This window comes from Trachurus japonicus, chromosome 9, assembly GCF_045865225.1.
Source record: "Trachurus japonicus isolate A0001 chromosome 9, Traja_1.0".
NCBI classification, from domain to species: Eukaryota; Metazoa; Chordata; class Actinopteri; order Carangiformes; family Carangidae; genus Trachurus; species Trachurus japonicus.
In genome coordinates, this window is record NC_140915.1 from 26,524,085 (window position 1) to 26,536,360 (window position 12,276).

The 12,276-nt window shown below is 41.3% G+C and overlaps 1 protein-coding gene across 2 annotated transcripts in view; it reads right to left on the reverse strand.

Moving 5' to 3' along the window:
• edil3a (EGF like and discoidin domains 3a) overlaps positions 1–6,176 on the reverse strand; it is a 120,053-nt gene extending 113,877 nt beyond the window's left edge. Inside the window, exon 1 of one of the 2 annotated variants that reach the window (XM_085787036.1) lies at positions 5,738–6,176. In XM_085787036.1, coding sequence (XP_085643162.1) covers positions 5,738–5,801 — 64 coding nt within the window. In that variant the 5' untranslated portion in view covers positions 5,802–6,176. The remainder of the gene's footprint in view (positions 1–5,737) is intronic. The other variant, XM_085787037.1, reaches the window with a different exon arrangement.
• Between the last annotated feature and the right edge of the window lie 6,100 nt (positions 6,177–12,276).

Genomic DNA, 12,276 nt, shown 5'->3' on the forward strand with positions numbered 1-12,276 from the left:
ATTCTTTATTTCGATTCCTGGCAGTTTTTTTCTCCTCCCCGCGCTCTGAGTGAGCAGTGTAAATTATCTGCAAGGACCTTTTTTTATTATCTGCAAGGACCTGTGTGGATGATGAGTGTACTACTATGTCACATCCGCGGCTGTGCAGTGTACTGTTTAGACTAAACAAAGAAAATGGAGGGAAGAGGCGATAAACAGAAACGGTCAAAAGTGTGGTTCAGTTATACAAAGAAGACAGACGGATTGGCGACTTGCAGCACCTGTGAGAGAGACATTTCTTGCAAGGGGGGATGAACGACTAACATGGCCAAGCATTTATTACTGTAACTCACAGGAGTAAATGTGAGGGACTGTGGCGTCTTTGAACGATGGCTGAAAAAAGATCCGGCGGACAGCAACATGACGAGCTCGGAGTCCGACGCCGGCAAAGGTTAGTAACGTTATACAAAAACAGATAAGCAGACAAGTCACATACATTTGAATGCTGTTTGGACAGCATGATGGGACAGTTTGCTTGTCAGAGAGTGATGTGTATGTGTGTGTATCACACAGCAGCAGATTTCAAGTAAAATAATGAAGCAGCAAGTGTTAACATCTATAGAACTGTACGGACATTGACTTCTTGTTTAGAGGCAACAGTGTTGGTTTGTCCAATTTTCAAATAACATTTTTATTCTTGATATATTCTATTTATTTACTTTCTTATTAATATTGGTATCGGAATCGGTAATCGAAAAGAATCGGAATCGAAATGAGGATTCGAAATAGGAATCGGAATCGATGAAAATGCAAACGATACCCATCCCTACTTATGAATAGCATATATGAATATAATACATCAGGATATAAAATTGACTTGACTACTCTGACCTTTTGTAATAAGCAACAGCATACTGCGATAAATGCATGTAATCATATCATATAATATATGAATGAAATGTTACAATAATTTGAGAGCAATTTCAGCTACATTCCTCAGGTGCAACTGGAAGCACATACAGTATACTGTGAGCAAATTAAAATGTGCTCCACAGAGCTGCCACTCCTGCCAGTTGAGTAACTGTGTAATCATTAGCTTTGGCTTCCTGATATCAATATGAATTTCAAATAATCCTGTGCAATGCCAGAAGTTGAATTCATCAAAACTTTATTTCAACACCCCATGTGGGAAACAATTTCCTGCAGGATGCTGGTTTTTATGTTCATCGTGACGATTAGTCAGTTAAACCACAGTACTGCCACAGAATGACAGCATGGCTGAACAGCAACTGTTCAGTATAATGTTGAATAGTACTGTCATCTATTATACCTGTATTTAAACACTCTACTTGCTGGCTATTGCATAATGTTAAATATTGATCATCTACTTTGGTTTAAATGTGCTCTCTCTGAATGCCTTTTTCTCTTTATTTTATATTTCTTAGAAAAATATCTGAGTCAAGAGAGTAATGAGCCTCAGCAAACTCCTGAGCAGCGCCAAATAGTATGTTACAAGACATCGCACAACTTCATTATCTGCCATTCTGTTTTTGCCACACACATACACTGTGGGCTTGCTCTGTGGGCCCTCTTGTGCCTCCAAAAGTTGAGTCATTAATCGTGACCCAGTGGGATTACTTAAAAACAGCATGTGGTCTTCTGAATGCTCAAAATATTAAAAGATGGGCTTCTGCATGTTCTCAGCGGAAAAAGTGAAGTACACTCAGTATGACCTGACACTACAAACAAAATGTTCACAAGATGTTTTTCTGTTTCAGAAGGCTCTTGCTTATTCTTCTGTTCTTTTTCTTTTTTTTTTTTTTACTGGTACAGAGTCAGAATTTTTTGACACTGTTTTTTATTTTTTATTTTTTTTTGTAATTCTATTATAATAGAACCACCGCTTAAAGACGGGCTTCCTTGATAATGTTACATGCATCTTTTAGTAAACCACAGACCTTTAACATGGCTGGGAAAATTCAGAATCAATGTTTCCAGAGTTTTGTGAATAGAAACATCAGATATTGATTTAAGGATTAGGGAAAAACAGGCAAAGCTTTTTGTGAAAAGAGGCTTTTTTTTTTTTTTTTTTTACTGCTGATTTGTCTTTGTGTTCTGTATGATGTGTTTTTCACTCTCTGATGTACAAATGTTGAATTGATGGGTGTCAAGTCACCTAGATGAGTACAAACACATAACACAGCAAGAGTGACACATTCATTTTGTCTCTATCTGAAAGCTTATATGAGTGTGTGTCAGCCCAAACAACTCATTTTACCACTATGCTGCTAATCCTCATCTCAGGGCCATATTAAAGTTCTATAGTAAGCACTTCTTTAACGCGTGTCCTTGCAACCTCTATAACTGTCCCTCTGGTGTCCTCCCAATGAGTCAAGCATGAAATGTAGGCAGGACAACAGAGGCCCTACTACAGCGGAGACAAATAGCACTGTATCCATTAACTTGTCAACTCCCCTTCAAGTATTAATGGGATTAGGGAACATCTGAGCTGACAATGAACAGCACAATCAAGTCCCGCAAACACGAAAAATAAAAAGACAGTAGCCAATGTCATCACAGCAGCAGAGGAATGCTTTGTTGGAAATACTGATTGCTATCCTCTGATTCCCCGTGTCTCATTTCCTTATGCGTAAGTTGTTACCTATAGATTGAGTTGATTTGATTCCATTGCTTATCATTGCTGCTGATCTGACAGAGGTGTGACCTTTCTCTTCCACTGATTGAAGACTGTGCCATTCAAAAGCAGACTGAAGGGCACTGTGGAGGTAGGGTTGCAAGCCATTGCTATTAAAAGTCACCACTACATCAACCATAACCTTCAGTGGCCAATGAATGTAATGAGCTTTTAGACAGATTGCAATCATCTGAATCTGCACGTATTTATGGAGAACACCTTCCATTAATACCTCCAGTCTGTTGAAAACCAAAGGTCAATTTTTTTTTTCTGTCCTTGGTTTTACTTTAAGGTAATCCAAGGACAATTTAATAACTTGACATCATAGTGCATTCATGCATATCTCAAAGGGTAAGAAAAAAAGGACTTTGTAAATGCCAAAAGTAGAGCTGCAAGTAAGTTATATTTTATTATCTATTTATCTGCCAATTATATTCTAAATTCATATGAAATATCAACAGATAGTGGAAGGCACCCACTGTAATTTCCCAAGCACATATGTGAAACTTTAACTGCAATTGTTTGGAAATGTTGTTTTAAACAATTAATCAACTCAGTAATTTAAATCAGACATTTTTATATCTGCAATGATCAATATATGAACAAACATTCAGTTCTATTACAATTACAGCCCACTGTGCACAAAGTGTGGTAAAAAAGAAGCAGTGGATGTGAGTTTACAGTGTCTAAGGTGTCCCATGGCTCCATGATAACCCAAGCAGAATTAAATTATATCCAGCCAACATTTGCATCCCTCACATTCCCAGCCAGGTCTATTGTTTGCCCAAATGTACCAGATGCTATTTCTGCTAGCATTGAATTAGCCTTCTGCCAGTCTTTCCCTCAAGTTTTAAATTGACAACTCAACAGTGTGCAAGCATGATGAGCAGCTGATCGTGTCCATCTGAAGCCATAATCATTCTACCATTCACCAGTTTTGTGTTTGACAAACTTCTCCAACTGTGTCACGCCGGCAAAATCTTTGAGCAAAATGAACAGTGACCAACGATATTAACACTAATCATGATTCACCAATAGCAGGCAATCACATTGCCTCTCCAGATGGCTGTCCATTTGCCTAAAAGGCTCTAATTGCACAGCCATTATAACAAGCCTGAGACTAAAATTAAGATGCATAAAATTCATTAAAACCGACTCTCCAAACAAGCACAAAAGCTTCTTACATTTCCATACAGCAGGGCCCACAAGCCCAGTCATGTGCTTTGTCCAGGCGGACAGGCAGGATCCCAAACAATATGTGAGCGTCAGCACCAGTAACTGGCCGGAGGAAGTGATGTATTGCACACTGACTTGGAACAATGCAGCCTGTTTTACCTGAAGGCGAATGCTTCTACCCCATCAATTTGTTTCAGTGGACAGAGGTGCCCTCTGACATCCTCAATAGAGTGTTTGTTGGTAGCTGTCTCTAAAGACATCTTCTAGCTTTGAGCAATGAGAAATGAATGCATGCAAGTTGAGCGAAGCTTTTCAGGGATTCAAAAACATTTCCAATCAACACAATGCACCTCTCTTATCTCTTTTGTCTTTTATGGCGGGGTGTTTAAATGCCATTTTCAGCCTGATTCTAGGGTGTTTTTTTTTCTTTTGTTTTCCTCCAAAAATTGCTGTCAAACTGATGAAGTTGTTATTGTTGCTAAAATAGCTGCCAGGGTGACCATGATGGCTATGGGCAAGCCCACATACATATCAAAGGCTGTTAACCCCCCCTCCATCTCCTCCACAAACCAGCTCCTCGCTGTGGATGGGGTTACAGCTGTACTCAGCTTTGGAACATATCCCTTTACAATACCACAAATTTAACTGGGATATGATTAATTGGGGGACTAGTTCAGGGTGTATTTTTAACTCACTGAGCCTTGAAACGAGCCGACCCGCAGCACCACGGCTCCCTGCGTCTCCTCTGCATTTATTATGCCAGCCTACCGGGGAGTATTATGTCTTGTATGACTCTGAGTTGACACTGCAAGGCTTAGGGAGCCTTAGAAACTCTGCTTGAGGCACACTGAAGAGACTGAGGTCTGTCTGGCGTGTGTGACTCCTGAGGCAAGTGTGTTGCTAAATGAATAGAGACATGGAGCATGGCATGACCCACTTCAACAAGGGCTACACTGCTTTCTTTACACAAATCCCACAGGTACTGTTCATGGAAAATATACAGCTGGGCATAAGCCTTAAATGTCCCTATCACAAGACTAATGGAAGGGGAAAGGAGGGGAGGGTGTAAACTGATTTGAATACTAATTCATTTGGTCAGGTGAGGCTACACACCTTCCACTGTCCTCTCATAAAGCATCCTGACAGTTTCTGCAGAGCCAACACAGAACACTGGACAATGCACAATTAACCTTTTCCTGATGTCATCCTAATAATGCTGCTATCCAACTAATGCAGGAGGCACTCTAACATATCTCCTCTTAGTGATAGCATCTGGGTCTAAATAAAGCCCACTTTTGCATAATTCAGTTTGTTTAGGAGGGAAAAGTAGCGTCCATGCTATCTTAATCGTGCCAGGGCCATACCTGGACGCACAGCTTCTCTTTTTTTTCTAACGTGGAAACATCAGAGAGGAGCGAAGCAAACAGCTGAAGATTACCATTGCGAGGGCGCACAAAATACTGGAGCTGAACACAGCTCTAGCTTAACTGTGCGCGCCTGATGCACGGAATGATTTTCTGCTTCATAGAGAAAATTACACACGCTAACAATCGTAAAAACGCGATTTATCTACTCAAACAAGTGTCTTTTAAACACAACCAATTAACTAAGAGTCGCTGGCGTATTGCAAGCGGTAGTTTTTTCTACCAAAACGTGCCGACACACTGCTCGGAGGCTGTTGTGCAAAGCCTCTCTCCATGGACGCACATTAGTAATCTATTCACTTGGTCACTTTCAGTGTGAAGACATGATGCCCCGATCAACGGTCCATCAGTTTGTGGTTCGGTACTACTCCCACGCTGACAATGAGCTGATCGTGAGGAAATAAAAAAAATGAAAATAAATAATAAATGTTTTGACAGCCTGTCACTTTTCCCACTCACTCACCTTCCAAATGCTGCGGGACAACGGCGCTCACGCACAGGGCGATGAGAAGGAGTAGCGGTCCCATCCTCTCTCTCTAACGACGAACAGGTCTGACTTCCAAGGTTGCGCAGGGGGGGAAGAAAAAAAAAGAAAAGAAAAAGAAACAATTTGCGGAGGAATAGCCAAAAGTTCTCCCCGCCTTGGCTCTCTCTGGGCTGTGGTGTTGCCCTGAGAGCAGTTGTTATCCGTCCTGGTCGGGTAAAGTCCTCCTCTGAGATGAAGTCGGCAGAGAGAGGCACTCGCCTCCTGGACAGGAACAAGTGAACTGTGTCTGCCGGGTCTCTCGCTTTCTCTCTGCTGTTGCTGCTGTTGCTGCTGCCTTCCCTCGCTCCTACCGCAGTGGTGCGATGTAGTGATGGGAGCGACGTGTGCGCTCAAAAGCTCCCGGACTACTCCTGTGAAGCCAGCAGGAGTCAGATGGGACGCCGCTTCCTGCCTGGCTTTCCAAAATAAGGCCGGTTATTTAATCGATTTCAATTCAAAACACAGCACATTTAATTGTTTTTGTGGTCTAAAACTACCTTCCTTACTGTCTTTCGAAAAAGTACACATTGCAATGTCACATCCCTGCAGGCTTATGTAAGATAGTGTTTCAGACAGATTTTTCCTTACCAGTGAAAAATAGTAATGATATGTTTTAAGTTTTGCTTTGAAAGTACAATTGCTTCACAATCCGGTTATGTTGTGTGGACAGAGATTCCAGGACGGTCTCATCGGGGGGATGCGCGCTTTTCCATCGGTCATAGTGAACCGACTGGGGCGCTGTCTTGCTGATCGAGACAACTCTTCCTCCACCACGTCCTCCTCCTCCTCCTCCTCCCCCTCCTCCTGAAGAACACTTCCAAAAAAGCTGCCGGGTTGGGACTCTAAATTGTGTATAATCAGCCACTTCAGCCTTTCCTTAACCTCTTTTTTTGCATTCCCCATGGCTCTCTCTCTATTCAAGCCTTAGGAAGCTGGTTGTGCACTGATGAATTTAGCTGTTTCAAGTGCCTTTTCTCTGGAAAGCCTTGTTGAGTTTTTAAGTGCAGGTCCTGAACCAGCATCAGCATCCCAATGATAAAGTTCGGCAAAGCTCTAAGGTTGATAAGGTCTTAACTAAAATACTGGTTGACAAAAAGACTTTTCATTGAGCTGCATTTCTTCTGTGGACACTCTGCATATTTTATCTGAAAACATTAAAGATCCTGTACTTTTATTTGTAGTTTTGTGGTTTGTAGAAACATGCTAATATAATAAATACACACTAATGCATTTATATTGATATATTTACGTATACATAAATAATATATGTTGTTGTTTGTCACAGTGTAACATTAGAGACCATCTCACTCTCTTCAAACTCACATCCATGAGTATCCACTACTTGGTAGGGATGTAACCATACCAGAAGTTTGGTGCATGCGGTGGATGTAGTGGCTGACAAAACACACACACACACACACACACACACACACACACACACACACACACACACACACACACACACACACACACACACACACACACACACACACACACACACACACACTTGAACTGACAAAGGTGACAGTTTCATGGTGAGAAATTATTCATTAGAAAAGTCAGTATTTTTTGACAGGCTGAATGGTAATGACAGTTGCCTGCTAACACTGTGAGCAGCCATATGTTAGCCTAAACACCCTAATGTTCGCACTGTGAATGTTGTATGTGGCGCTTGGCTACGACAGATGTCCGCTGTCGCAATTCACACATCATAACGGTGACATTTCAGGACATGAACAATTTGACAACAAAGTTGTTAGTATAAAGTTAACAACTATGACGCACTGCAGGCTGAGTTCTGTCTACAGATCCAGACAAGGTGTTTGAGAAGACAAGTTTTAAGTTCAGATGCTCTGTGGAAACATTTGCATACTGGATTTTGGTTTCTTACTTGTCCCTTTGAGTGCCTAATACAAGCTAAAATGCTTGCGGGGTTGTTATACTGCCCTCATCAGTCTGCAATAGTTTTGTGTTATTTCCCATCACATTATATGTCTTCAAGACCACATTTTGCCATGATCACACGCACACATACACAGTGAAAAACATGCCAGCCCTGATGTTGCAGGTGATAAACATGCAAGTTACTTACAGGACAATACAGAAAAACAGTTTGCTCACACTGCGACATGCTCATTATGAAATTCAAAATGACATCAATTTCATGGCATGGGCCTTGCTTTTCTAGATGTACCTTCACCTTCAGTTCCTTCCATTCAGACACCACTGATGAAACTGGAATGTAAACTGCTGTGTGTGTCTCATTGGGCCGTGGCATTTTCAAAATTAGATTATTTCGCACAAGGGTGGCGCCACACTGATTGTTTATGTGCCATTTGTGATATATCAGTCATCACTGATTGGATTTTGATGAAAACCGGGGTTAAATTAATCTGACAATTACACTTTGGCGATTTCAAACTTATACCCGCAGTGAAGACTATGATTAACGGCCCAATCAAGAGCTGTTTCACTATGTATTTCTGCAAATTTATTGTTCCCCTTGAATTATCAAATATAATATCTGATGCTGGGTACAACTGTTTCCTTTCTATGATGGTGTAAGAATGTTAGAACAACGTTTTCCTGATGTGAAGGTCCCATTTATTTTAGCTGAGCAATTTACCAATAATTGACCTAGAGTAAACACTCCATTATTTCTATGGGATATTCTGCATTGAGGGTGAGAACCACATTTGTGAACTCTCTTTATATTGCCATGCAGTTCAGTCTGATTTTTACAGGACTAAAAAAAAACAAAAAAACTGGGCAAAGCTTAGAGTTTAAGCTGATGTCATCATCCAACATCCTGTACTTATCTGTCTGACCTTGAGGAGTTTCTGAGCTCCTCATCATGAATCATGAAAGTTATCAGGTGTCTTATGGTTTAATGTAGATAGAGACCTATAACTGTATGCACTTGGTCAAGACTAATAAATCATCCACAGAGGTAAAGTCTCCTATCATCTTAATGAGACGCCCTCTGTTCCTATGATCACAGCACCTCCCATTGTTTCAGGTTTTAAGGCTCCATATGCATTGCAGGTCATTCATGGCGAATGTGATCCCTTTAAAATGTATAAGGAGGATTACTAATGAGAACAAAACAATAACTGTGCATTGAATCGTCTTTAACAATGCTGGTTCCAATTCATGAATATATTTAAAGCTAATCCTGCACATAAAGGCATCAACAAACCGGTGTTAATTCAGTAGCATTACTGTTCATCTGGAGCTGGATTAAAAAATGTGCTCTTTAAATCAGATAATCATAATACCTTCCTGTCCATTTGGAATTATATCACTCCACAAAAGTCCTCATTAGGCTTCAGTTTCATCTGTGCCAGAGAGAGACACACAGACACAGAGAGAGAAAAATATCAAACAACAGAGAGATGATCAGAGGTTTGGCCACCAGCACTGAAGGCTTGCTGGTAAATCTGTACAGTAAGAAGAAGCCCCTTGACCTCCTCCCAGTTTCCTCTGCCAGCCTACACACTGAACACAGCTTCTACAACTGTATTCTGTAAATCCTCCACAGTAAACCTCACCACAGTCAGGCCTTCTTCTCACTCAAACGCAAACTCCTCTCGCCTCCTTTGCCCTTGTCTCTCCCTTGGCTTGTCGAGAGGCTGAGCTCAGACCAGTGAATCCTCTTCAGCTCACATCCATCCTCATTTAGGCCATGGGGAGCCATTTAGGATGAGCAACGGGCTGGAAAACACAGTGACCTTCTCATATTTGACTCATTTACTGCTGTTTTTATTTCAGCCACTAAAGGCGGGCAACATGTTTTTATTTTTTAGCAGAAGCTACACAACCTGTCGAGCCTATTTCTCTTCCAGCAAGAATCCACAACGTCATGGGAACGGAGATTTTATCATTTTATTCAAACGGACTAAAGCACCTTTAGGACTGAGAAATAATCTTGAATTGAAACATAATGCGAATTAATTCAGGGTGAGCATGTACTAGTGGCATGAGGCTTTATTATCTATCATGCCCTCAGCATTTCCATAACCACAATTTTAATGAGGTTAACCTCTTTAAAATGGTGGATAAAGGGATAACCACTTTTTTCTCCTCCTTGCCTGTCTGTTTCCATCAGTATGCTAGCTCTCCTTCCCCATTCCCTCTGTCTCTCGCAGGGGGAGAAGAGGTTTTTCATATCCACTCGCTCCCTCTCTCATCTCCCTTGTCTCACAGGTTCTCGTGCTCTCCTTCCCAATCAGACTGCTGGAGTGTCATGTTCAAGGCCTCCCTCGCGCTCTCTCTCTCTGCACTCGCCACAAAGGCAGTGTAACACAGGCCTAAGGCGGAGGAGGAGGAGAGAATGAGACAGTAAAGGGAAAGGGGTGGTGTTGGTGGTTGGAGGAGAGGGTTGGGTGTGGGGGGAGTTGCAGTGAGATAGGAAAGGAGATGGATGAAGAAAGTGGGAGAGACAGAGAACGAGGGGCAGCGTGAGACAGTGAGAAAGGCAAGCAGCACTAAATTAGATGCTCTTGGAGAAGAGACAGTGAATTAATTCCAAAGAGTATATTGCATTGTATCTTCTTTCCCCTTCCTCTTTCAGCGTTGGGACACTGAGCGGAGTTATGTTCCCCCAGCAGGCTTCTCCATTTCTCACTTCTCGCTTCTTTTAGTCCCAGGCTGTTGATACCACTGGCATCGGCGCATGTTTTGCCTCTCTTTGTTATTCTGCTTATTATCATACTTTGTTTTTTTCTCAGCAAATACAGTGTGCTCACATCACAAATGCACCAGAAATTAAAATGCGATTGTGCTCTGATTGTAATGTTCAATATCAAACCAGCGTTTTAGTGAAAATCAATTGTGTAACTGCTACTACTGCACTTTCTGACTTGCTGCAAAGATACTCATATTAAAGTATTTATTTATGTACTTTTACAATACCATGCTTGTTTTTTTCTTCTTTTTTTTAGATTTACAGTGAATGAACCATGGTACACTGCCTCACACGGAACATTTTCCATAGCTTGCCCCCACTGTGTGACCATAATAACAATGATCTGACACTGTGCACTCCATACCATCTGTTTCCACTATGGATATGTCTAAGGCAACAATCTGGTGGTTGCCTGAGCCACCACACTCAGAAACCTGCATTTCTCATTTAAATTACAGTTGGAAATCATAATATTTGGCTGGTTTTGCTGAGTAGTCAGCTCTGCTTCGCTGACGTTCCGCTCTACAGCATTTCTGTCAGTGCTGAATACATTAAGGAGTGACATATATCAGGTTTAACTGAATGAATGACATGGGCTTTCACACTCTTCTAAAGTCTCCCTGCTGGAGCATATTACCGTTGTTTAATTACAGAGTCATTTTTACACATCTGACAGAGATGACTTTTAGGGGCAGTTTGTAATTATAATGTAAAACATTCAACAGAAAAAAAAGAAAAAAGATAATAATGATGAATACTCCCGCTGACACTTTATTTCACCTCTCTTTGACTGAGTATGAAAATTTAGCTGTCAGTCATTAACAGTAACATGATCAGACTACAGGGTAATCCTGTGTGGGAAACACAATACATGCAGGTTTTGGTCAAATGCCACAAACAACTGCCCTACCCTGAGGTCTGATTCATTAAAGCTAATGTTAGCCCACCATGAGGGTAAGGGTTGATACTGAGTGAGTGACAGTGAACCCACTCCGAAAACATGAGCACCACAAGAGAGTGGTACGCAGAGAGGGCTAGTAAAAACTGGACTGGAAGTCCACTGGCCCACATTTGCAGACGCCCACCAGGAATTCTCCAAGTGTGCCCAAAAGCCAACCCAATCATTGTAAGGGGTACAGTTGCAATCTAGTGATAGTAGTACAAACAAATAGGGGGCAGCATATTAACAGAAAGTTTGAATGATGCCCCCCTGCTATCTCTATAATAGTGCTACTGAGGCATATTAACTGTTTCAGTTATTTAATTCAGCAGCCACTGTCAGTGGTAATTTCATTTCAGCTGAAGACACAAATAATCACCAGATATTGAATGTGAAAACATGTTTCAAACAATCAATTATTCTTTTCCCAGCTCAGAAAAGCTTTTCACTGCAAATCCCTCAAATCAAGCAAGAGAAAAACTTAGCAGGGTGTTATTTAAACAGACTCAAATGTCTTCTTGGGCTTTACTCCACTTTTGATTACAGACAGTGTTGTTTATTCAGACGTTCAGTTTTGATTATAGTTTGTTTACAGGTATCCCTTAAGTCTTGACATATTCCAGATTTTGTTTAGTGCATAACTGCTGAGATCAAGGAGAGAGTTTCTCCATGTGAGTCAGAGACTTACGGTTTTCTACTCTTGGAATGAGCAAATATTTTCTTCACCTGGCGAGGCTTGGGACTACAGAGGAATTCATAGAGATGACACTCAACCCTTCACTGGGGACTTAACTTCAAAGCCTGCATCGGCTCTCACTGCAATCACAACACACAGAACTGCAACAACTG